Source organism: Lampetra fluviatilis, chromosome 27 (genome assembly GCF_964198595.1).
Source record: "Lampetra fluviatilis chromosome 27, kcLamFluv1.1, whole genome shotgun sequence".
NCBI classification, from domain to species: domain Eukaryota; kingdom Metazoa; phylum Chordata; class Hyperoartia; order Petromyzontiformes; family Petromyzontidae; genus Lampetra; species Lampetra fluviatilis.
Genome location: NC_136301.1, coordinates 6,217,752 through 6,245,220, shown reverse-complemented (window position 1 = coordinate 6,245,220; position 27,469 = coordinate 6,217,752). Strand labels below are relative to the sequence as shown.

General features: G+C 50.4%; 1 protein-coding gene across 1 annotated transcript in view; it reads right to left on the bottom strand.

The window, feature by feature from the left end:
* LOC144942335 (SH3 and multiple ankyrin repeat domains protein 2-like) overlaps window positions 1–27,469 on the bottom strand; it is a 362,265-nt gene that overhangs the window by 112,967 nt on the left and 221,829 nt on the right. Inside the window, exon 13 of the mRNA XM_078869142.1 lies at window positions 12,983–13,182. Within this exon, the coding sequence (XP_078725268.1) occupies window positions 12,983–13,182 (200 nt within the window). The remainder of the gene's footprint in view (window positions 1–12,982; window positions 13,183–27,469) is intronic.

Sequence of the window (27,469 nt, the reverse complement as noted above, 5' to 3'; positions counted from 1 at the left end):
GCTGGGTGTGGAGGGTGGGGCTGGGTGGGGGGTGGGAGGGGTGGGGCTGGGTGGGGGGTGGGAGGGGTGGGGCTGGGTGGGGAGGGCTGGTCACCCCGTGGTGCCCTTATAAAACTCAACGTTTAACCTACTCACGCCGGCTTGTGCCCGCCCTCACAGTCGGCCGTTGACCCTGGCCATTGACCAAGCAACCCAACGTTCCTACCAGCTCCCTCCGCAGTAATGTGTTATGTATGGGGGCGCCCCGGTGGTGAGATGTTAACTTCCTCGCCTGGTATACAGGAGGTCGTGGGTTCGATGCCGACCCTGAACTAAATCTATTTTTCATTTCATTAGGTAAGATCCACTGAGCTGTACAGCTCTGTTTCAGAAACGACCTGGCCATTAATGATAGCTCAACAAAGTGGCTTATTGTCTGGAAATTTACATAAGCCAAATACTCTAAATGCGCGATGTTGATTTCTAAATGTGGAGGGAAAAACCGGAGGACCCGAAGAAACATCCACGCGACCACAGGGATAGAGACAGGCAAACTCCAAATCTACAGCAGGCGTCAGGTTCGAGATCGAATCCACGACCTCCTGCATACCAGGCGAGGTAGTTAACATCTCAACACCGCGGGGCCCAAATATACCCAACCCCCCCCACCAACCCCCCCACCTGCCCACCACATTGAATCCCCACCACTCCCCACCCATCCACGTTGACGCGAAATTAGCGATGCTGAGCACGCAAAGGCAGTCATGCTCGTGTAATGTCACTAGAGGGTGCTGGTGCAGCCCGCGTGAAGATTGTGTTTTCATGCAAAATTCATATTCAATTCCCCTCCCTCCCTCATCCCCTCGTACAAGCCTCGTGCGTTGTACATACATATGCAGAGGGCATACATGTCAACCCCTTATCGGTGCCTACCTTATTAGAGACCAATTCAGACCTTAATGGTCACCCCCGTGCCCTTATAAATCTCAACGTTCATCCTGCAAAGTCCCTTCACGAGGGAGAAACACAAACAAATAGTCAAACCAATTTTTTTTTGCCCGTATTGAAACGGCTGTACGCCGCATGGACCTGAAAACTCAATTTCCCTGCATAAGAATACGGGGGGGGGGTAAACCGTATGGGTTCACAGGTGCGAGAGGGTGGCCCAAAATTTCAGCTTTTCCCATTATTTTTAATACCGCCATTAAAGCCCTTAAATTGTTTATTCCTGACGTTCATATTTTATCATTTATCATTATCAACAAATATTTGTCTTTCTTTCCTCTGGAGTCATCTCACATCTGTTGTTTACAAAACTCTACCGAGATCCCTGAATGAATTGAGACGATACATAACGGATTAATGTTAAAAAATTATACCCGTAACCCGAACAACAACAACAAAAGTCCGAAATTAATGTCAAAAGATAATTAATACATCTATGCATTAATGTAAATGGAAGTCATTTCGAACATTTACCCGTTGTGAGTTGTGAAAATAAATATAATAACCCTATGTGTTGCCTTACTTATGGGCCACCCTGCATAGTGGGTAAGGTGCAGGAGCTCCTCTACGTACGAACACTCGACTTACGAACTTTCAGAGATACGAACAAACCTGTCCATATGTCCAGTTGCCTAATCAGACCGAGAGTCGTAAGTTAAACCGTCGCGCAATAGATGGCGGTGGTGGCATCCACATCTGCAGAACATGAAGAACCAGTGGCATCTACATCTACAGAACGTGAAAAACCAGTGGCATTTACATCACCAGAACGTGAAGAACCAGTGGCATCTATATATGAAGATCATGAAGAACCAGTAGCATCTACATCTGCAGAACATAAAGAACCAGTGGCATCTGTATCTGCAGAACATGAAAAACCAGTGGCATCTACATATGCAGAACACGAAGAACCAGTGGCATCTACATCTGCAGAACATGAAGAACTAGTGCCATCTACATCTGCAGAACATGAAGAACCAGTGGCATCTACTTCTGGAGAACATGAAGAACCAGTGGCATCTACATCTGCAGAACATGAAGAACCAGTGACATCTACATCTGCAGAACATGAAGAACCGGTGACATCTACATCTGCAGAACGTGAAGAACCAGTGACATCTACATCTACAGGAGATTATACAACTTTAAAGCCATTCCCTGTGTTTAGTGTACACGCCGTACACCATGTTTGGAATCGACAGGAGTAATGGTGGAACTTACGACCAAATCGACTTATGAACAGACCTCTAGGAACCTAACTTGTTTCTAAGTAGAAGAGTCCCTGTATTGGTGGTGTTAAACAGTCCACGTGCCGTCGTTCCAAGGCCGGCACAGTTGCACACGAGGGGGTGGGTGGCCAGCACCACGCCCGGCCGCTTTGGTCTCCCCAGTGGCGATGTTTACTACACACCACACCCAGGTACTCATTTGAGGCTGAGTTGACCTAGGGGGATGTCCAGGACCAGTTGGCCGTGAGTGGGAATCAAACTCGGTTCGTCGGGGTTCGTAGCGCAGAGCGCTAACCGAAACACTACCGCACACACACATACACACGTACACACACGCACACATATATACACACGTACACACACACATATACACACGTACACACACATACGCACACACACATACACACGCTGACACACACGCTGACACACGCACAGACACACGAACACACGCTGGCATACACACGTTAACAAACATGTACACACATGCACACACACACGTACACACACACTACCACACGCGCACACGTACGCACACACTACCACACGCGTGCACACATACAAACTCCGACTGCTTTACTGCATAAAAACAGACTGGAAAGAGAAGTGAATATATCCACATCAGAGAAAAACGTGTGGTCGCGTTAACACGACAGAACTTAGCTCCACGCAATTACCTCTACGTGCACACAATGTACTTCAAATGCACCCGAGCAATCCAGCACCAGCCGTTCTTCGTGCTTGGCTACTCCCTCAAGCAGTGCCGGATGAAGCTAGTGTGGGGCCTGTAGCATATGCTATAAAGGGGCCCTAAACATTAAAAAAAACCCCCCTACAAATATTAAAACACACATTTGTCACTTGCATAGTAAAGTAATTGCATTTTTTTTATTTGCTATAGCCAGATAATACGACAAATCGCTAACCTTAAACGCCCAGTCGTTCATAAAAGTTGTACTAAAGGGAAAACACCCCCCCCCCCATCATCATCGTGCTGCTGTCTAACCCCCAATGGTTTCAAACGTGCGGCGGTCCTCACACTGATAATGATGTCTTATCGGCGAAAGTGGCACCCCCTCTGTCCGCCCGCCTCTGAAAATGAGTGAAGAACAACTGGCCTGTGGTGTTAGGTGCTGCATTTGTGGACAACGAGCGATCTTGGCTGGGGCTGAAGCATCAACTGGCCTACCACTACCCAAAGCAACCGTAATTCTTATTATTTTCGAACACAGCACCTTTAATCGAGAGACCTTCCGTTTGCAAAACGTTGCCGGGCTCGGCACACACTTTGACAAGCTACCGCAGCTTCCTTCTCGGATGTTGTGCCACTTTCTCCGCGCCTTTGTACACAGCGAAGCACCCGTTTGCGCACGCTTGGTGCTGCTACCGCTGCTGCTGCTGCCCTAAATGATCTCGTGATAAATGTGCCACCTCGAGTCAACATTTCAGCAGGTGGGGGGGGGGGAAGAGACATTGCACGCGAGTGCCAGAAACGTGTGACCCAATTCACTCCAGGATTTATACCAAAATCCCACTGACATAGGCGACACGATTATTGAGGCACGCTTTGCTCACCGATGATAATCCTCACGAGAGCGTAATTACCTAGGTACATATCATGGGACAGTTTTTTTGCCAGTATCAAAGTATGAAAAATAAGAATAGGTTTTCACCTTTTCTGGCAATAAAACACGAGATGTTAAGATGTTCAAACACCAAATATAAACCTTTTACAAGGAATCAAGTCTGCATTAACCGCACAAAGTACTTGCGGTGAACATGAAAACAAACATGCTCTGATTATAATATACTAGCGGTAAGTACCCGGCGTTGCCCGGGCGAAAAAGGTAGACACACACATGGACTTACACACAGACATCGAACCACACACATAGAAACACATCGACTTAGATGCACACACACACATATGGTTAAAACCAGGATGGATCGTTAGCAGGCCAGCCTAAATGTTTATAACCGGCGAAGATGTTCCATTAGGGGGGTCCATATGATGCATTGTCTTTGAAACTGATTGACCTACACCAGAGACTATACAGCCTTTCTTTATGGCCTAGTCTCACCAGTGTCAGACCAGCGAACGCCTATATTCTAATGTTTCATACCTAGATGCATGATATCGGCTGATTCATCAATACTTTTCCCACGTAGTTTTTGTTATTTGTTAATGAACGCATTTAACAACAAAAAAACACGGGCACAAATAACTTAGTTATATTCAAACTCGGGCCATGGAAACCATGAACACGTAGGGTTTCAGTCAGTCGGTGTCACGTGCACTCACATTTATTTTGATGGTGTCCTATGACTTTCTTCAGCATCTGCTGACGGCCTATTGTTGTTGTTACTGTTGCTTAACGCACACCAAATGCTGAGTGCGTTTCACACATTGCCGTGTTGTGTGAAGACTGCATGGTTTTGCTGCCTGCACTACGATTCCTTGCAAAATGTTTCTATTTGGTGTTTGAACATCTTAACACCTCCAGTTTTATTGCCAGAAAGAGTAAAAACTATTGTTAAATTTCTCATGCATTGTGATGTTGGAATTTTCTCGCTGCATTTATTCCCTCGTTATTCGCGGCAAGGGATACGTTCCAGAGATGCCCGTGAATAGAACATTCCACGGATAATGATAGTGGCTCTACGAACATTATACGGGCAAAGTCCGCAGATGCTTCTGAAGCGTCGATAAATGATCTCTCTCATCCCTCGATCTCATCGCTTTCTGTCTCACCACTTTATGTCTCATCACTTTATCTCATCACTGATGTTATCACTTTATGTCTCATCACTTTATCTCATCAATATCTCTAATCTCCTTTAATCTCATCGCTTTCTGTCATCACTTTCTCTCTCATCACTTTATCTCTCATAACTTTATCTTATAACTTTATCTCGTCACTTTCTCTCATCACTTTCTCTCTCATCACTTTATATCTCATCAATTTATCTTTCATTACTTTATCTCATTACTTTATTTCTCTCTATCTCTCCACGCTGCCGTGTAGAGTTCCAGATGCGAGTCGCGGATAGCAAGTTCGAGTTCATGAATAACCACGGAAACCTTTCTTCACGGATTCGATTGACGCAGGTTTATAACACAGCCAATGTTATGATCCATAGCTGATTTGCGTCTTTCCGACAGCATAATTCTTTTTTTGACAGATCGTTACGTAGCTTACCTAACCCAGCAATCGACTGCGAATCGTAGGCTTTCGAACTATGTTTGAGGCCAAAGAATTATATCTCAGAAACTCCAGGCAATGCAGAGTGACAATTAACGACGACCAGGAGCAGCATCCGTGAACTATAACCCTGGAGAGTCGCATCATTGCACCAAACTCCATTGAGCGTACAAGCAAACTAAAGCAATTGGCAGACGATATACAACCTCTGCCCCAATATCGTACCTCCCTCCGCATAACAAAAAAACAATAAGTAATATAAAAAAAACTTTTTTAAAAACATGCTTTAATGAAATGTACCCTACTCGTAATGGCAGAACTCCACGACTCCAGGAAGTGGCCCCGAGGCTTGCCATAACGTAAAGGACCGTGATGATTTACAGCCAACGTCAGTTGAGCGTGGACAATTAGACCCAAGCCGAAACATAACATATAAAAAAAAATGTAATTTTTTTTTAATGATAGAATATAGTATTGTCATCAGTATGACAAAAGTATACCAAGTTTGCAGTCGATACCACTTTGGGAAATGGTTTAAAATTTGAGGATACGACAACAGACAGAGTGGGTTCATAGAAAGTGTGTAAAGAGATAGTTTAAAATGTTTTTGTTTATTTTTTTTTATGATAGAATATTGTATTGTCATCAGTGTGACATAAGTATACCAAGTTTGCAGTCGATACCACATTGGGGAGTGGGTAAAAAATTGAGTTTCAAGATTTGAGGATACGACGACAACAGACAGAGTGAGTTAAATAAAAGCGTGTAATACTGGTAGGAACCACCAGGTTCCACCAGCCCACAGGGGATTATTGTGTCCGTCCATCCATCGTGCATCCAAAAATAGGAGGGGTGGGGCTGGGTACAGAGGGGAGGGTGGGCAGGGGCTGGGTGGGGAGGGTGGGGCTGGGTGGGGGGGAGGGGCTGGGCTGGGTGGGGAGGGTGGGGAGGGGGAGGGTGGGGCTGGCTGGGGGGTGGGGCTGGGTGGGGAGGGTGGGGCTGGGTGGGCAGAGAGGGGCTGGTCACCTCGTGGTGCCCTTATAAAACTCAACATTTAACCTACTCACGCCGGCTTGTGCCCGCCCTCACAGTCGGCCATATTTGCGGAATACACCACGCCGCCGTTGAACTTGGCCATTGACCGAGCAACCCAACGTTCCTACCAGCTCCCTCCGCAGGAATGTGTTAATAATAAAACGATATATCCAAGGCAGTATACAACATCGCATCGGCCACAGCCCCCCCCCCCCATCCAAGCAAAACGTCGTCGTTTGTTTGTGCGCAGGAAGAACAGCGAAACGTCGGAAACCGAAGTTATTTGCTGGTGGTTTGCGGAGTTTTCCCGTGTCTTGTGACATTCGTGGTGCCACGTGCAGGCAACCATCTGAAACCGTGCACATACAGTACATATACAGTACACACACAGTACATGTACTGCACGCAGTGCGTATACAGTACACACCCTATGTGTACTGTACGTGTACACAGTACACGTACAGTACAGTGCGGTACATGCGCAACACATACAGTATACACACAGCACATATGCAGTACACATACCGCACACGCATACAATATAGTACAGTACACAAACGGTATACATACAGTACATGTGCAGTATGCATACAGTATATGTGCAGTATGCATACAGTACACGTGCAGCGCATATACAGTGCTTATACAGTATATTTGCACAGTACATAGATACAGTACACATACAGTATACATATACAGTACACACATCACTCATGTATACGAGCCGAGCGAGGAATCGATTGACGAACTTAATACACGAAACAAAAGGCTGCACCACGCGAGTTCCATAAGAAACAAAAATAAGAAACGAAAAACAGTTGGACACAATAGGAAGAGACACCAGAGTGGGTATAACGCGAGCTAGTTAGTTTGAAAGTTACAACAAGTAAACCCGTAAAAACAAAGTTTTTCACTATAAATCCTTTATATGCGTGGCGGCTAGAGTCTTCTCGTCCTCTGGCTTGAGATGGCTGCCACCTATGGGTCAGATGATTGTCTGCCAGTATTAAGCAATTGGTAATTAAATATTTAATTTGTTTTCCCTAAACAGTGTAAAATTTTGGGAATTTTTTTCACGAACATTAATTGTCTCGCACAACGAGTCTGTGTGCAAAATGTCAGCTCGATTGGATCACGGGAAGTGGGTTAAAAAACGACCAAAAGATTTGCACGGTCGTAAGCAAGCAAGCACGCAAGCAAGCAAGCACGCAAGCAAGCAAGCAAGCGAACTTAATATAAAGGATTTAAAAAGTGGACAAGAAATAGATTTCAGCGATTTTGGTAAATAAAAAAACAAAAAACCCCCACGCCAGCTTCCGATTCGCACGGTTTGCGACGTACGGCGCGAAAGAAGTCCAAGATGGCTAAGGAATAATGGTTTTGAAATCATTGGGGCATTTCCTGCTGTGGCACGTGTATGGGAAACGTGGACACTTAAAGATAAGGTCGGAACAATCGCTGCAGAAGTGTGCCATGAAGCACCCACGGGTACTTGGCGAGGATTTACACCGAGGAAGCAGAAAGGCGAACTGATTGATCGGAGAAAATAAACAAGCTATGGACATCAAATTGACCCGTCAAGAAAACTAAGCGGCCTTCTTTGCAGAGCGCATCGCCAGAAAGGGGTTGATGGTCGATAGTTGGTATCGGTGATCGAATGTCAGCCAAAAATAAGCAGAAGACGCCCGAAAAGTGCTGATGGAGGCAGTGATGAGAAGGAAACTGGCACTATTTGGACACAAATGCAGGATGGACAACGACAGGGACATTTAAAGGATCTTGTTCGTAAAAATGGAAGGAACCGCAAAGAGAGGACGACCCAACAAAGATTGGCTTGACGAGGACATAAGAGATTTCGTGCCAGAAAGACGTCGCACTACTTAAGAGCATATTGGCACAAGACAGAGGAAAGTGGAAACAAATGAGGACATACATTTCTATTAAAAGCTTTCGTGACTGCAGGGATTCATCTTCTTGGTTCTTTCGGTAAAGTCACGTAGAAGGGAAATAATAAAATAATTAAATTTAAACATAATTAAATAATTCTCACAACGTTTCGGCCACAACGCAAGCAGCCGTCCTCAGGTGAAGACGCTGTCTTCTCGACAGACCTGACGCTGTCTTCTCGACAGACCTGTTCTTCACCTGAGGACGGCTGCTTGCGTTGTGGCCGAAACGTCGTAAGAATTATTTTATTATGTTTTATTTTTATTATTTTATTTTTTCCCTTCTACGTGACTTTACCGAAAGAACCAAGAAAATGACGACATGTGCAGTGTTTGTACCATGGATCGTGATGATGATGCCCGAAAATATGTTCCAGGAGGTTATCTCACGCACGGGGTCGAAATGGCAGTGTTCTTCACTAATTTTATAAGAGGGCCCACTTTCACAGATAATACATCATCAGTGTGAGGAGGGCCGCCACACATTTGAAACCAGTGGGGATTTGACAGCAGCAAGATGATGACGATGGGGGGTGTTTTCACCATTTGTGTATTGTCAGGAGTGGGGGGGGGGCGCACGTACAGGGTGCCGCACTAAAGGCCACCAGAGACCACCAGTGGCCTGCGGGGCCTTGCAATGAAGAGGACCGGGTGACGGCATGGCACGACCACGTGGGACAGCGGTGACACGAGGAGGCCTCTCTCCGGCCGTGGACAGAGACGGCGGGCAGTGGGCGAATGCCGACGACGGACAGCGGCAGCCGGAGAAGGCGAGCGAGAGAGGACGTCCACCGGCGGAGATGGAGCGATAAAATCAGCTCGCGTGAATGAATGAACCAACGGATGAGCGGGATGAATCGCTGTATTGCTGCGTTTAGTTTGTTCTCCTAGTACGGTTGGCTACGTACGGTGCGAAAGAAGCTCAACATGCACACAGACCGTGGGAGATGGAAATGGCTTGGGAAGGTCTTCATCCAGCGGTGGATTGAGCATGATCGATTAGGGGGGGGCGAAGGGGGTTCTGTGGTAAACACGCATCAGTTGATGGGTCAAGAGCAACGAAAAAAACGCGTGTGGCTGTCCGAATTTTGATGCTCCCTCTTAGGTTTTACTGAAAACAAATATTTTATTCATGTATCGACTGTACGTAACAACGCGTTGCATTTGTGTTATTTGGCAGCGTTACTGCGTGACTGCAAAACCAACGTGCACGTTTTCCAAATACCTTATTCTGGCATTATTTTAAAACTTAAGGAGCTCATTATTATAACAGTTTAAATAAATGCAGTCATTGGGGCACACCTCTGGCTGTCGCCTGATGATGCTAGTTGCAATTACCGGCGAAACGTCGTACTCGAATTGTAAATGTTGTGGGTTTACTCTCTAACACGCCCGTGTGCTGAACTAATAACGAAATGGTATGATTGTATTCGTGACATATCTTACTAATTGGCTGTCGGGTGGTGGTAGGTTTAACGACACATTAATATATATGCGATCTCACCCAAAAAAAAACCTCAATTATGGATTGGGGCATACCATCCGCATATCCAATGGCGGAAGATAACGGCAAAGTTATGTGACGTGTCTTTAAAAAAAAATACTCGGGTCAACGATCACTTTTTTTATTGCCTCGGGACCCTGCCCTTACATTTAATCCACCTTGTCATGCTGCGGCCAATCAGAATAAACAGCGTGGCACCAGAGAGGCCCTCGTCAACTTGTTGATAAGGGAACCTTAAGTGAATTAAACCGCTCCCAATAAATTCCGTGTCAACGTCACCCCCCCCCCTCCCCACCGAAGCGCGGGGGACGTTTTAAGAAATTGCGGCCACGGAAGGCCGCCGTATAAATTACGGATCGGAAAGGCTACTTTGAAAAAAAAAATGTGTGAACACGCGGACTCAATTTTCATCGTGGCCTCGCGGTTTAAGATGCGATTTTCAAACGTGCTGCGTGCGATATTCATCGCCCGTGAAACGAAGGACAATGGAAAACATCATCGGCGTCATCATCACCACTATGATCGAGGTTTGTGGGTTAGATCGCGCAAATATAAACGTGTCGTTAAAAACCCGCCACCACCTGACACAGCGAATTAGTAAGGTTTGTCACGTGAACAAAACATGGCAATTCGTTACGAGTACAGCACAACACCCGGTGTGTTGGAGATTAAAGCCACAACATTTACAATTCGAGTACGACGTTTTGCCAGTAATCACAACCAGCATCGTCAGGCGACGGCCAGAGGCAACAATCGATCCACCCGTTGCACGAAGTCCTCCCCAAGCCGTCGCCGTCTATCACTGTCCCGTGAAGCGACAATCCACCCCGAGCGCCTGCGAAACGCTGGGAGGGAGTGGTGCCAGGCGATTTTAGGAAAGGTTTCTCTACCATCAGCATTTAGAAACGTGCAACATTTTGAATGTGCAGGTATGTGGAATGCTGTGGGTAACGGTGGATTATGCACACAGCTTTTTCTTGGAATGCTCTAGGCTGATCACGTATACGGTTGATTTCCCGTGGCATTTAACACAAACAAACACCTGACATTCTGACAAATCTTAATTTCAGTCATATTTTTGGCAACATTTTGAATGTGCAGGTTTGTGGAATGCTGTGGGTAACGGTGGATTATGCACACAGCTTTTTCTTGGAATGCTCTAGGCTGATCACGTATATGGTTGATTTCCCGTGGCATTTAACACAAACAAACACCTGACATTCTGACAAATGTTAATTTCAATCATATTTTTGGCAACATTTTGAATGTGCAGGTTTGTGGAATGATGTGGGTAACGGTGGGAAATGCACACAGCTTTTCTTGGAATGCTCTAGGCTGATCACGTATATGGTTGATTTCCCGTGGCCTTTAACACAAACAAACACCTGACATTCTGGCAAATGTTAATTTCAGTCATATTTTTGGCGTAAACGTGCCGAATATAGGTATATTTCGCCATCGGTGGGAATAACCACCCAGGTGATGCATTCGACCATTTGACCAAGACGAGAATGTATTTATTTCTAAGGCATACATTAGCTTGCACGTCAAATAACGAGTGGTTGTTAGAGAATTAATTTAACGGTGGCTTTTTGTTTGTTGTTGCAAATGGTTAATTGCCATTTGAGGGATGCCCTGGAAAAAAACCCTCGAATAACCCACGAAGTAATAATTGTCTACAGGCTACAGTATTGTTTATGGAGGGGATCGTGGGTTGGGTGGTATCAAAGATGTAAGTGGATTGAAGTAGGCTTTCACGACCAATATTATCCACAAGAGGTTTTTGTTGGGTTAGATCGCGTAAATATAAATGTGTCGTTAAACCCGTCACCACCCGGCAGAACCAATGAATTCAGGTTTATCACGTGAACAAAACCTGCCAGTTCGTTACGAGTTCAGCACACCAGTGTGTTGGAGAGTAAACCCACAACATTTATTAATTTCTCAATTGTCGCTTGACACGTAAACAAATCATGCCAATTCGTTACTTTTAAATTGTAGATGTTGTGGGTTCACTTTCCAACACACCGGTTGTGTGCTGAACTAGTAACGAATTGGCACGTTTCGCTTCCGTGACAAACCTTACTAATTAGCCGTGTCGGGGTGGCGGCGGGTTCAACGACACATTTAAATATTTATACGCGATCTATGGATAATAAGTTCATTGTGTGGGCTACCTGTGGTGGGTGTGGCAAGGTTGATTATCCACAAACCATCAATCGAGGACCATCAACTCGGGTGTCAACGCCGCATTGAGTCGGGTTTCACCTCATTGAAAGAACACAACAATTAAGTTGGCCACGTGCGCAGTTACCAAGTTTGTTTGTTTTTTCCCCCTTCTTAATGTGATGCACAAAGACCCCCCCCCCCCCCGTACAGCATGTAACATACGTTTGGAGCAAGTGCTCTTTAGCGAGTAGCAACTATGAAGGCCGGCACGGCACACTAAGGGGGTGGAGTGGCCAACACCACGCCCGGCCGCCTTTGTCTCCCTCGTGGCCAATGTTTCGCACCAGGTACTCATTTGAGGCTGAGTCGACCTAGGGGTGGCCCACGGCCGGTTCAGACAATCGTCACTGGCGTTGACCGTGAGAGCGAGAATGGAACCCGGGTCGCCGGGCTCGTAGCGCAGCGCGCTCACCGCCGCCCACTAATTCCAAGCACAATAAAAACAAATACAAAGATCCCCCGTATAGCCTTAACAGGACTTTAGGGTGGGTGGGGGGGTGGAAAGTGCTATTAGCGAGCACCTATGAAGGCCAATTAATTTCCAGCGCACCCACGCGCGCACCCACGCACGCGCCCACGCGCGCACCCACCCACCCACGCACCCATCCACGCACGTACCCACGCACCCACACGCGCACTCACGCGCGCACCCACCCACCCACGCACGCACCCACGCACGCACCCACCCACGCACGCACCCACACACGCACCCACGCGCGCACCCAAGACCCTCTTCAACACCGTCGCAGAGCCGACGGGGATGCACGCGGGGAGTAGGAAGGAGAATAAATGTGGTGGCGTGAGCAGGGGGGGGGGGCGGGGGGGGGAAAGGCCACGGACGCATCTCACACCCACCTTTGACCCTCTCGCCTTTATTCAGCTGGATCTCGCCGTCGCCGAGGGGCGCGTACGACTTGACCGCGATGAAGGCGCGCCCCGGCACGGCGCTGTAGAGCTTCCTCTTGGGAGCGCCCTGCAGCAGCAGCAGGGAGCCCGGGGTGCCCGCGCCTCCCAGCGACGCGGCGAGGCCGCTCTTGCGGGACATGACGCTCGCGCTGAGCCGTTCGTGGTGGTGGCGTCGGTGGTGGAGGAGGAGGAGGTCGCCGCCGCCGACGACGCCGACGCCGTGATGATTGTTGTTGTGGTGTTGTTGTTGTTGTTGTTGATGGAGGAGAAGAGCGGCGGTGGTGGCGGTGGTGGTGTCGTCCCGTTGTCGGGACGGTCCCGCGGTGTGCACGGGAGGAGGGGGCACAAACACATAGGTCGTCACGAGGCCGCGCGAAGCGCTCATTCCACATTCCCGTAACGACGTTCGCTTTGACTGCTGCGGCTGCGGTTGCTGCTGCTGCGGCTGCTGCTGCTGCTGCTTTGGCATCGCGTGTGGCTGCCATGTCGCCGAGTACGAAACGGATTTGAGGATCGAGCGCCTCTTTACGGCCGACGCGGACGCGATCGCGGACAGGGACTTTGACTTGGCTGCGGACGCGGCGAGCGACTGCGCGCACAGAGCCTCGGGGGGCGGCAGGGAGACGTGCTTGCGGGCCGGCGGCTTGGTCAGCTGCTTGGCTATGGCCTGCGAGAAGGACGACTTGAGGACGACGCCCGACGAGGTGAATGAAGACGACGCCGTCGATAATGATGGTGGTGGTGGTGGCTGTGGTGGTGCCGTCGGAGTCGTCTGAATGGCTACGGAGGATGACAGCTCCCTTGACGAGCGATACATGGGATCCAGTACAGATGACAGAAACAGCAACATCCACCGCAGTTTCGGAAAGCAGCATCGCTTTCTCCTCTCGTTTCTTAAAAAAAACAACACCACCCCTCCGCCTCGCGCAACTCTTATCGATTTAACAAAAAATATGAATATTATTATTATTATTTAAGCCGAGCGGACGGACTAAGTAAATCGCCGGAGGGGGGGGGGTATAGGTGCTACTATTATTCTTCTTCTACTACACCGAAGAGCGCATCGGTGTATGGCAATGATGTCGTTGATTATAACAACAACAACTGTGATACCGATGACAATTATATAGACAGCTGAATATCGCTTTGCTACTGGAGTGGCGGGGGCAGTGGGAACGAATCCCGGCGCTATCCGGAGTGCTCGGGGTATCCTCCGAGCCGAATCGTCGCCGCTCCTCTCTCACGCACTCCGCGCTCTGAGCGAGGAGCGAGAAGGCGATGGGGTGAGCGAGGAAGGGGGGGTGGTGGTGGTGTGGAGACGGGGAGAGATGCTGGTGTGTGTGTGCTGTGAGAGAGAGAGAGGATGAGAGCAAGTGGCAGGACCCCCCCCAGCGAGGAGGTTGTAGGCGGGGTGAGGTTTCGCACGGGGGACACGGATTTACATCTCGATCCGTGGCACGCACGCAGATTTACTGCTGCGCGTGGCGTGGGCCGCCTCTTCTGTGACGTTCACTCCACCCCCCACCACCACCACCAACATCCCTCTGTGTGTGTGTGGAGTACAAAGACAAAGATCCCCCGTGTAGTCTTAGCGGACTGTTGGGGGCAAGTGCTGTTTGCGAGTAAGCAGCGACTGTGAAGGCCGGCACTGTGGCACACGAGGGGGGTGGGTGGCCAGCATCACGCCCGGCCGCGTTTGTCTCCCCCAGTGGCGATGTTTACCGCACACCGTACCAGGTACTTATTTAAGGCTGAGTCGACCTAGGTGAGGGCTCAAGACCGGTTCAGATAATCGTTACTGGTGTTGGTCGTGAGAGCGGGAATCGAACTCGGTTCGACTGGTTCGTAGCGCAGCGCGCCACGTACGCACACTAGCGTGTACACACACACACACAGGGGTACACACACACACACTCTGGCGTGCACACACACACACACGCTATGTCGTGTACACACACACTCTGGCGTGTACACACACGCAGGGGTACACGCACACTGGCGTGTACACGCACACAGGTGTACACACACACTGGCGTGTACACACACACAGGTGTACACACACACACTCTGGCGTGTACACACACACACACACGTACGAGGAGGATACAGAACGGTGGAATCAAGATGCGCTCCGCGCGACCTCATCATGCGGGATACGCCGCGTGAGCGCTGCTGCTGCTGCTGCGTGTGGCTGTCGGGGTGCTGAGCTGGGGAGCGGTTGTGCGGTGGTTTTAGCGCACAGCGAAATCCGGCGGGGACCCGAGCGAGTTCGATTCGCGACAATCACCAGCGACGAATATCTGAACCTCGCCTAGGTCGACTCGGCCTTAAACGAGTAGCCGGTGTGGTGTGTAAAACGTCAGAGCTGGGGAGGTGGGGGGAGAGACAAAGGCGGTGGGGGCTTTGGTGTCGGCCACTCCACACCATCTCGTGTGCTCTCTCCGGCCCTGAATGGGTGCGATCGGAAAACGGAACTTGCCCCAATAGTCTGGCGAAGGCTATACGGCGGTGGGGTATATTTATCTTTGTGTGTTGCGTGTGTGCGCGGCTGCGAATGAGTGAGCGATGGGGGGTTGCGAGCTGCATGGGAATGGAGGCTAAATCGCGACACCCCGAGGATGAACAATGCGGGGTCAATGCACCCGCGCGCTCATGGGAAATGCCGCGTTAAAACCGCGTCCCATTCACATCCAAGCGTTGCGAATTGCAACGCGCATTGAGGATGTGGTCGATGTGTGTTTTTTTTTAACATGTTGGTAAACAGCGGTGGGTTCTTAACCTGGGCTGCACGCCACCCCAGATACCCTTTCTGGGAGCGCGAGATATGGGCCAGATTTGTTTTTAGAAGGTGAATAATCCAAGATGCAAATTTATCACAGGCCCGTAAGTGCAAATATTTTTTTCATCAAACCCCCTATGTATTTATTAAAATTATACATTTTTGTAACGACTCAGAACCAAAGGGGCGCAGGCTGCAGTAAAGGTGAAGACTCACTGCACTACACTATACACTACACTACTATACACGACACTATACACTACACTATACACTACTATACACGACACTATACACGACACTATACACTACACTATACACTACACTACTATACACGACACTATACACTACACTATACACTACACTACTATACACGACACTATACATTACACTATACACTACACTATACACTACACTATACACTACACACTATACACTACACTATACACTACACTATACACTACGCTATATAATGCACCAGTGGTTCTTCCTCTTTATCTGGGGGTGAGAGATGCCCTTTCTGGGGGTGCGAGACGTGGCCAGATTTTTATTTTAAGGCGAATAATCGAAAACACAAATTAAACACGGGCACGTAAGAACAATTTACTGTGTTTCATCAAACCCCTATGTATTTATTGACATATATAAATAAATACAAATAACGATTGAGAATGAAAGGGGTGCAAAGGCTGTAGTAAAGATGAAGAACCATGGGTAAAGAGAGTGCTAGTCGGTCACATTTTCCTGGAATGTTTTTGTTTATATGGCGACCTGAAGGTACCAGGAGCGCGATTGCCACTTTTTAAGCAATTTTTGCTGATGTTTTTTGTTGTTGTTTGCAGAACGCACAAAGGATGCTGTGTGCTTGTTTGTTCAAACCAGCACGTTTGATGTGTTGCTGCTGTTGTTATTGTTGTTTGAAACGTTCGGTTTTCCGGCCAGCACTGTTGTGTTGTGATGATGATGTTGTTTGTTGTTGTTGTTGTTGTTTACGGATTTGGGGTTGAGATTGTCTGGTTTGGAGTGTCCTTCGTGTAAATAAAAGTGAAAGTCGATGCTGATGGTATTGTCCAGTAAACATTGAATGTTGGGCCAAACGTTGTGCCAACGTACTCTTAGATTTTGTCGGTAAAGTCACGTAGGTAAAAATAAATAATAACAATAAATAATAGAAATAATAGAAATAAAATAATAAATCACGACGTTTTGGAGGCAACACAAGTCTCCGTCATCAGGTGGGACCGTCACAGCTGAATTTACTGTATTAAGTGAGTTGTGCCAACGCTGTTGTGATCGACGGTTCAAACCACATACCAGTGCGAGCCCAACGTTCCATTCTCGTGATGCCACGAATTAGCGGAACCTGCCTTCCGCAAACACGAATCAGGTCTGACAAATAAAAATCGGGTTTACCCCTTTTCTGGCAAATAAAAGAGCAGGCGTTACGATTATTATAACGCCAAATCGTTACCTTCTTACTCTTTGATTATACTGGTAGGAACCTCCTGGTTACACCAGCCCACAGAGGATTATTGTGTCCGTCGTGCAGGGAGGGGCTGGGTGGGGAGGGGCTGGGTGGGGAGGGGCTGGGTGGGGAGGGTGGGGAGGGGCTGGGTGTGCAAACAAAACCTATTCTTGATTTTCATACTTTGATATTGGCAAAAAGGTCCCATGATACGAATAAGCTCGCTCACACACAGCGGCTAGTGAGGAGCGGTGGTGCAGTGGTTAGCGCACTGCGCGACGAACCCGGCGACCCGCTCACAGCACCAGTAACCAGCGAATATTTGACGCGGTTCCAGAGCCTCTCCCCCTAGGTCGACTCAGCCTTAAACGAGTAACACTGGTGCGGTGCGTAAAACATCGAGCATTTGGGGTAGAGACAGAGGCGGCCTGGCGTCGAAGGCTACATGGGGGATATTTGTCAACGCTACAGCGGGTGGCTGAGCACGCGTGCGGGAACCACTACGGTGGACTTCTTTCGCACCGTACGCAGCCAACCGTGCTAATCGGAGGGTGCACACAACCCGCACTTCACGTGCGCGGTCTTTGGAGCGGCGGAGAGGTTACGGCAAACGTGACGAGAGTGCGTGATGTTCCCACGTCTCGTTCTTTTCTCTCATTGAACCCCCCCCTCTCGTCCCCCCATCTTCTCTCTCCCTCTTCTACCCCCCCCCTCTTCCCCATCCCATCTCCTGCCACCTCTTCTCCTTCCCCCCCCTCTCCTCCCCCCCTTCCCCCCCCTCTTTTCCTCCCCCCCTCTGCCCCCCCCTCTCCTCCCTCCACTCCTCTCCCCCCCTCTTCTCCCCCCTCTACTCCCCCCCCTATTCTCCCCCCTCTCCTCCTCCCACTCCCCCCCCCCCTCTCCCCCCTCCCCCCCCCCCTCTCACCCCCTCTCCTCCCCTCCTCCCCCCCCTCTCCACACGACCCGACGAACCAATGGGTGCAGTTCGCCCCATGTGTAACGTTGTCTTTTGTTGTTGTTGTTGAGCGGGTCCATAAAGGTTTGGGGCGGCGTGTTAGCGATTTGAGTCTGGTCCGATGATGTCGTTGTTGTTGCTGGGGATTTTGTTGTTGTTGTTGACATAACGTGGCTGCAGTACAGTTCTCTCTCTGCGCTCGTCGCAAATCAACGTAAGTGCTTTGTGTGCTCTACGCGCGTGCGTGCAATGCGTATAGGTGTGTGTGTGGGGTGTGTGTATGTGGGGTGTGTGTGTGGGGTGTGTGTGGTTCGCTGTGTGTGTGTGCGGGGGGTGTGTCTACGGGGTGTGTGTGTGGTTCGCTGTGTGTGTGTGCGGGGGGTGTGTGCGGGGTGTGTGTGTGTGTGTGCGGGGTGTGTGTGCGGGGTGCGTGTAGTTCACTGTGTGTGTGTGGGGTGTGTGTGTGGGGTGTGTGTGGTTCGCTGTGTGTGTGTGTGCGGGGTGTGTGTGTGTGGGGTGTGTGTGTGGTTCGCTGTGTGTGTGCGGGGTGTGTGTGTGTGCGGGGTGTGTCTGTGGGGCGTGTGTGTGGGGTGTGTATGTGGGGTGTGTGTGGGGTGTGTGTGGTTCGCTGTGTGTGTGTGTGGGGTGTGTGTGTGTGGGGTGTGTGTGGTTCGCTGTGTGTGTGTGTGTGTGCGGGGTGCGTGTGTGTGGGGTGTGTGTGGTTCGCTGTGTGTGTGTGTGTGGGGTGTGTGTGGGGTGTGTGTGTGTGTGGGGTGTGTGTGGGGTGTGTGTGTGTGGGGGGTGTTTGTGGTTCGCTGTGTGTGTGTGTGTGCGGGGTGCGTGTGTGTGGGGTGTGTGTGGTTCGCTGTGTGTGTGGGGTGTGTGTGTGTGGGGTGTGTGTGTGGTTCGCTGTGTGTGTGTGTGCGGGGTGCGTGTGTGTGGGGTGTGTGTGGTTCGCTGTGTGTGTGGGATGTGTGTGTGTGTGGGGTGTGTGTGGTTCGCTGTGTGTGTGTGTGTGGTGCGTGGGTGTGGGGTGTGTGTGGTTCGCTGTGTGTGTGTGTGCGGGGGGTGTGTGTGTGTGGGGTGTGTGTGTGGTTCGCTGTGTGTGTGTGCGAGGGGTGGTGAGTACCCGGTGCGGTGTGTAAACATCGCCACTGGGGAGACAAAGGCGGCCGGGCGTGGTGTTGGCCACTTCACCCCTTCGTGTGCCCTGCTGGCCTTCATAGGTGATCACTAACAGCACTTGCCCTAGCAGTATGTTAAGGCTATACGGGGGATCTTTGTATTTGTGTGTTTTGCGCGATGTGTGTGTGTGGGTGCGCCGGTGCGGGTGTGTGTGGGTGCGCGGGGTGTGTGTGGGTGATGCGCGGGGTGTGTGTGCGCGTGTGGGTGCGCGGGGTGGGGATCGATAGCAGTGTAGTGATTAGCGCACTGCGCTACGAACCCGGCTGAGTTCCAATTCCCGCTCACGACCATTAACAGTGGCGAATTTGCGTGTGCGCGCGGTGTGTGTGGTGCTAGGTGTGTGTGCTAGGTGTGTGTGCTAGGTGTGTGTGCTAGGTGTGTGTGCTAGGTGTGTGTGTGTGTGCTAGGTGTGTGTGTGTGCAAGGTGTGTGTGCTAGGTGTGTGTGTGCTAGGTGTGTGTGTGTATGTGTGATAGGGTGTGTGCTAGGTGTGTGTGTGTGTGCTAGGGGTGTGTGTGTGCTAGGTGTTTGTGCTAGGTGTGTGTGTATGTGTGATAGGTGTGTGTGCTAGGTGTGTGTGCTAGGTGTGTGTGTGTGCTAGGTGTGTGTGTGTGTGCTAGGTGTGTGTGTGTGTGCTAGGTGTGTGTGTGTGCTAGGTGTGTGTGTGTGCTAGGTGTGCATGCTAGGTGTGTGTGTGCTAGGTGTGTGTGTGTGCTAGGTGTGTGTGTGTGCTAGGTGTGTGTGTGTGCTAGATGTGTGCGTGTGCTAGGTGTGTGTGCTAGGTGTGTGTGCTAGGTGTGTGTGTGTGCTAGGTGTGTGTGTGTGTGCTAGGTGTGTGTGTGTGCTAGGTGTGTGTGCTAGGTATGTGTGTGCTAGACGTGTGTGTGTGCTAGGTGTGTGTGTGCTAGGTGTGTGTGTGTGCTAGGTTTGTGTGCTAGGTGTGTGTGTGTGCTAGGTATGTGTGCTAGGTGTGTGTGTGTGCTAGGTGTGTGTGCTAGGTGTGTGTGTGTGCTAGGTGAGGTGTGTGTGTGTGCTAGGTGTGTGTGCTAGGTGTGCGTGTGCTAGGTGTGTGTGTGTGCTAGGTGTGTGTGCTAGGTGTGTGTGTGTGCTAGGTGTGTGTGTGTTAGGTGTGTGTGCTAGGTGTGTGTGTGCTAGGTGTGTGTGTGGGCTAGGTGTGTGTGTACTAGGTGTGTGTGTGTGCTAGGTGTGTGTGAGTGTTAGGTGTGTGTGTGCTAGGTGTGTGTGTGCTAGGTGTATGTGTGTGCTAGGTGTGTGTGCTAGGTGTGTGTGTGTGTGCTAGGTGTGTGTGTGCTAGGTGAGGTGTGTGTGTGCTAGGTGTGTGTGCTAGGTGTGCGTGTGCTAGGTGTGTGTGTGTGCTAGGTGTGTGTGCTAGGTGTGTGTGTGCTAGGTGTGTGTGTGTTAGGTGTGTGTTTGTGCTAGGTGTGTGTGTGCTAGGTGTGTGTGTGGGCTAGGTGTGTGTGTGTGCTAGGTGTGTGTGAGTGTTAGGTGTGTGTGTGCTAGGTGTGTGTGTGATTGGTGTATGTGTGTGCTAGGTGTGTGTGTGTGTGCTAGGTGTGTGTGTGTGCTAGGTGTGTGTGCTAGGTGTGTGCTAGGTGTGTGTGTGCTAGGTGTGTGTGCTAGGTGTGTGCTAGGTGTGTGTGTGTGTGCTAGGTGTGTGTGTGTGTGCTAGGTGTGTGTGTGTGCTAGGTGTGTGTGTGCTAGGTATGTGTGCGAGGTGTGTGTGCTAGGTGTGTGTGATAGGTGTGTGTGATAGGTGTGTGTGCTAGGTGTGTGTGCTAGGTTTGTGTGTGTGCTAGGTGTGTGTGCTAGGTGTGTGTGTGTGCTAGGTGTGTGTGTGTGCTAGGTGTGTGTGTGCTAGGTGTGTGTTTGCTAGGGGTGTGTGCTAGGTGTGTGTGTGCTAGGTGTGTGTGTGTGTGCTAGGTGTGTGTGTGCTAGGTGTGTGTGCTAGGTGTGTGTGTGCTAGGTGTGTGTATTCCGCGCGACACGCTGCTTGCGCGCGCGCGCCGGATGACCGTGGGGCCGCGTGCGCGCCGCGCCCCATCGCAGGGAACCCCCCTCGCTCGCTCGCGGCCTCGCCCCTCCTAACGACGGCGCATGCAAATGAGGGCCGTTAATGCCACAATCTATATTCCCACCGAGCACGGTCCTCTGTAATGGGCCATATATTCGCGACCCGCCAGGGAGCCTTTTCCCCCCAATGTTGCACGCTGTCGTGCGTCACAAGCCGCGAGCGAGCGACGCGTCTGCGTCGTCTGTAAACAAATCCGTGCCCCCTTCTTATTCTTAGCTTCGCCCCGCACGCAATTGCCCGTCATCATCATTATCATCGATAAAAAAAAAGCATCCGCTACGAATAATAATAAGGTCGCTGTTAAAAAAAGAACCACTTTGAACGTTGAGCGAGACCACAAACCAGAGGTCGCAAACGGGTTTTGATTCCTTACCCGTACCCGGCCGCACCAGGGTCGCAAATGCGTACCCGTACCCGGCCGTGTGAGGGTAGCCGTTCCCTACCCGTACCCGTACCCTACCCGAAATGAGTGACAAACGGCTACTCACCAGTGACTCACGGCCTACCCGTACCCGTACCCGGCTGCACCAGGGTCGCAAACGGCTACCCGTACCCGGCCGGGTACGGGTAGCCGGGTATCGGGTAGGGTACGGGTATCGGGTACCCGGTTGCGACCTCTGCCGCAAACCCACGCTCGCTTGCGCATCCCCCCCCCCCTGCGCATGCAAATGCGTCGATTCGGTTTCGCGTAAATACTGCGAATAGTTTCGCCGGGGAAAGGTGGGGGGTGGGGGTGGTTGTTAGTGGGGGGGGGGGCACAAAATAATCACGCGTCCCTCCTCCGAGCGACCGCGAGTATTCATCGGAAGGGCGAAATTCTGCAGCAGCAGCAACAGCAACAACAGCGGGAATAGCTCGAGTCCGAATTCGATGGGAGCAACGGAGAGGGGCTTACGAGGTAGGGGCCATGCGACGAACGGCATGCGGCAATCCAGAAGAGCTCTCGCCCTTCTTTGTGGACTGCGAAGGGATGCTGTGTTCAGATGCAGAGAGGAGAATAACGGCAAAACATTTTCCTCCTCCTACTCCTCGTTGGGAGACCACCTCGCTTGAGGCCCTTTTGAGAAATTTACCTCTGCCTCGCTGGGGGTGGAGAGAGGGGCGAGAGGGGAGTTAAAATTGCCCGTCCAAATCGCATTTCGCATCGTGATGAAAATGTTCCTTGAAACTACATTAAGATGTAAATATTGACGATCGACGCCACCGTAGGGCACACTTAAGGGTTGAGGCATACGGGAGAGGTGTTGCTGGCTGAGGCTGTCTCCAGCAAGGCCTCCTCCTGCATGCTGATGGCTTCGGCTTGCTTCGAGAAAACAAAGACAAAGATCCCCCGTGCAGCCTTAACAGACTGCTGGGGCAAGTGCTTGTTAGCGAGTAACACCTATGAAGGCCAAAAGTGTGGCACACGAGGGGGTGGGTGGGCAACACACCACGCCCGGCCGCCTTTGTCTCCCAAGTGGCGATGTTTACACGTCGCACCGGGTACTCATTTGAGGCTGAGTCGACCTAGGGGAGGCCCAGGACCGGTTCAGATAATCGGCACCGATGTTGGCCGTGAGCGGGAATCGAACTCGGGTCGCCGGGTTCGTAGCGCAGCGTGCTAACCGCTACACTAAAACGCACACACACAGGCACCCTTTCGCCGTCACGCAGATAACCAAAACATGTCCATGCAAACAAGGGTGGGTAATTATTTGGGTCTTTCGGTAAAGTCACGTAGGTAGGTTCAAAGAAAATAACAACAAAATATTTTCTTTGAACCTATCTACTTATGAATTCCTGCAGTCACGAAAGCTTTAAGTCAAGATTTAAGGGTGGGTCATTTATCTGCCAGCCTGCACCCAGGTGCCAATTCTTTGGACGACGAAAAAAACATTCAGAGGCGAAGCTGTCTGTTTAGCCAAACGTCTCGTTAGTGAAGCCCAATTTAATCACCCGGCATGAATTATGCCGACTTGATTAATGATTATACAGCCACCATACCACGCGGTTTTCCCTGCCTATCACGCGATCGTCAACGCGCTGCCTGCCCTCCCTTAACGAACAAACATCCGGCGTTCATGGCTGCCCTCTGTGGGACAAGCTGGCTGCCGCTGCGCATGTAGCCAGCCGTGCTCGCTTCGTGCCAACCTGCCAATCGAGACGCTGGCGCCAGAACATGAACGGCCATCCGCGCAAAACGCGTTTGCTTCATCTGCACCCCCCCCAGCTCCCTACCGCCGTCTCTCACTTTCACTCTGCTGCCAGCCTGTGAACAAAATCAACCGCTTTCAACGGCGCACCTGCGACCAACTCTCGCTGCCCATTTCAAGTTCTGACTGCGCGCTCCGCCCGCCCGTCCATCCGTCCGCCAGCGCAGCTGCACGCGGACGCAGAAAACACCGAACGCGTGGCTGGGGGTGCACGCAGTGCGCTGCAGGGTGGCGGGGCACACAGTGGGGCTTGGTTCCCGTAGTGCAATCTCGGCCACACAGTGAGATCCCACGGAGTTCTCAAGTGCAGTGAATTTCAGGATCTCAGCCTGGCCAGCGATTAGTGGGGGGCAGGGGGTGGGGGGGGAGTTGCACCGCAGGCCAGTAGAGCCTCGCAAAGAGATGGTGCCCAGGTTGGCGTCTCCTCCCACTCCTCCACCAGACAAGCATTGTTGTACTTTTAAAATATTATTATCACTGAAATCCACTCCATTTGTTTTGGTCCTCTCTGATGTTGGTGACCCACCCCCCACTGCCCCCCCCCCCCCCCGCAAGAGTCACTTGCAAATCAGACGATATTCCTGGGGTCTCGCCTGGTTAGACAATAAAACTGGAAGCTCAAACGTGAACAGTGGCGGCACCCGAGTTGATGGAGCCAGTGGAAGAGCGATCGCGGCTTATGGGAGGCTCACGTGCCAACGCCCGCTGCTGCTGCCGCTGCTGCTGCTGCGACTGCTGCTGCCGCTGCTGCTGCTGCCGCTGCTGCTGCCGCTGCTGCTGCCGCTACTGCTGCTGCCGCTGCTGCTGCTGCGACTGCTGCTGCCGCTACTGCTGCTGCCGCTGCTGCTGCCGCTACTGCTGCTGCCGCTGCTGCTGCTGCGACTGCTGCTGCCGCTGCTGCTGCTGCCGCTGCTGCTGCTGCTGCCGCTGCTGCTGCCGCTACTGCTGCGGCCGCATCCGCTCCCCCGCCGCTTGGAGAGACCCGGCATCCCATGTGGATCCCTCAGGTCCATGCGGATGGCAACACACCGGGTGTGTGCTGCACTGGTGACGAATTTGCGCGTTGTGTTTAAGTTGACGTATTGAGGGTTTTTCTTTTTTAGCACGTAGGCTTTCGCGAATAATATTATCCGTGAGGTTTTTTTGATGTTGGGTTAGATCGCGTAAATATAAATGTGTCGTTAAACACGCCACCATAATTTGGCTGTCGCCTGATGAGGCTGGTTGTAATTATCGGCGAAACGTCGAACTCCAATTGTAAATGTTGTGGCTTCACTCTCCAACACACCGGTGTGCTGATGTAGTAACGATTTAGCACGTTTTGTTTACGTGACAAACCTCACCAATTGGCTGAGCCAGGTGGTGGCGGTTTTAACGACGCATTTATATTTACTTGATCCAAAACACTTCTATAATGGATATTGGTCGCGAAAACCCTACGTGCTAAACTGGATGCTTCTGCCTGTCACCCCATTTCCCATCATCGTCTCTCTCTCTCTCCCGGTATTTCTTCGTGTATATCTCCTATCTCGCCACAGTGGCGAGATGTTAACTACCTCGCCTGGTATACAGGGAGGTCGTGGGTTCGATCCCGACCTCCGACGCCTGCTGCTGTATATCTGCAGTTTGCATGTCTATGCCCGTGGTAGCGTGGATTTTTCTCCGGGACCTCCGGTTTTTTTTCCCTCCACATTTAGAAACATGGGTTTAGAAGGATTTGGCTGCAGTAAGTTTCCACGCGAAAAGCCACTTCGCTGAGCTATCGTTTGCGATAGACAGGGCAGGTCGCTTCGGAGTCAGAGCTATACAGCTCAGTGTGCTTTAGTTAGATTTGAAGTTTTCGTGACTGCAGGGATCCATACTCTTTGGTTCTTTCGGTAAAGTCACGTAGGTAGAAAATAAAATAAGTTAAATCACGACGTTTCGGGCGCAACACAAGCGTTAGTCGTCAGGTGGAACAACCACAACCAAAGAGTAGTGTGTTTTACGTGCTAAAAGAGTTTTTGTTCATCTCTCTCCCCCAAGCTTCAGTGTCTTCTGTTGATCTGTTTTCTAGGGTTTCTTTCTGTGCGTGCCTCGCTCATTCCACGTCTCTTTCTGTCTCCCTCCCCCTCTCCTCTCTCTCCTTACTTTAAAATAAAAAAAACTTTTTATTTCCCAAACCATGACGAAATTACAAATTCCTCCAGCTCTTCATTCCAAACGATTCACATCCCTGGCGATTTGATGAATTACCACGATTGAGGACTTTTATTTGATTCAAAAATCTATATATTTGCCTTGCATTGTGATGAATGGTGGCACCCCTCGTGACTGCAGGAGTAATATGAAAGCACTAAATAAAACAAATATGATTTTTTTCATCATCTAATTTTACACATGTAACTTGATGCATGTTATAATCGATATTGATGAAACGATACCTCGTTCCATCTCTAAGTTGCACCACAACGGCACGGCTCTCACAACCACGATCACCACCAAAGACAAAGATCCCCCGTGTAGCCTTAACAGACTGTTGGGGCAAGTGCTGTTAGCGAGTAGCACCAATGAAAGCCCACACGGCACACGAGGGGGTGGATGGCCAGCCCCACGCCCGACCGCCTTTATCTCCCCCGGCGATGTTTACGCATCGCACCAGGTAGCCATTTGAGGCTGAGTCGACCTAGGGGAGACCCCAGACCGATTCAGATAATCGTCACTGCTGTTGGCGGTGAGCACTATCACCACCAACACCACCCCCACAACATCCATAACAACCACCGACCCAACACCCACAAAACCATTGCAAGCCCCCCCCCCATGCCATTAATTATCATTGCCACCGCCGTAATTGCCTTGACAACTGTCGCCAACGACCGTCATGGCTAGAATCAATAATTACGACCATCACAACCAACATCGACGTTTGTATCATCACCACCACCACCATCAACAACACCCGCTGTGGTGACGTCTCCACGCCGCCTGTGCCAGGCCAATTGCACTTTGAGGCCACGTCAAGGATCGAAGGCTCGTTGGTCACGAGGTCACGGGACAGACCCGGGTGCCACGGGTTGACTGAGATAACTGCCAGATGCGGCACCTGTGCCCCCTACTGTGCCAACTTGCTGTGCTTTATCTGCCCCACAACCACAACCACCAACAACAACCACCACTGTTGACACTCCCGCTGTGTTTGTCATCACTCGTGCTGGACCATTGCCACCATCCCGAATCCGCCAATTGTGATTTCATTCTCGGTAACAAAGACTGGTACCGCGTGGAATTACCAGTACAGGGCGCTTCAAAAACATGTTAACACTTACTCTTTGTTTTTTCGGTAAAGTTACGTAGGTGTAAAATTAGTTTTTTTACCTACGTGACTTTACCGAAAAAACCAAAGAGTATGGACCATTGCAGTCACGAAAACTTCAAATCTAATGTTAACACTTACATAGGACTATCGTTTCTAATTGAAAAAGAACGGATAATACACTGTAAAATGATCACAAATGTAATGTTAATAGCTTCAAAAAGTCAAAGAGTCTGCACTCGTTCACCATCATCAAATTATCAACACGTGTCTGGAATCTTCTCCAGGTGGTCTCCAGCTCCAGAGTCCGGATGCAGCGCATTTCTCGTGGTGTTGTTGCAAATTATCAGAAGTGTTCACATTTTAAAGGTAGGAACAACAGGTTCCACACTGCCCACCAGGGATTATTTGTCTGTCTGTCGTGCATATTTGTCTGTCGTGCACGAATGCGCTGTCCAACCAAGTTCCTACCTGCCC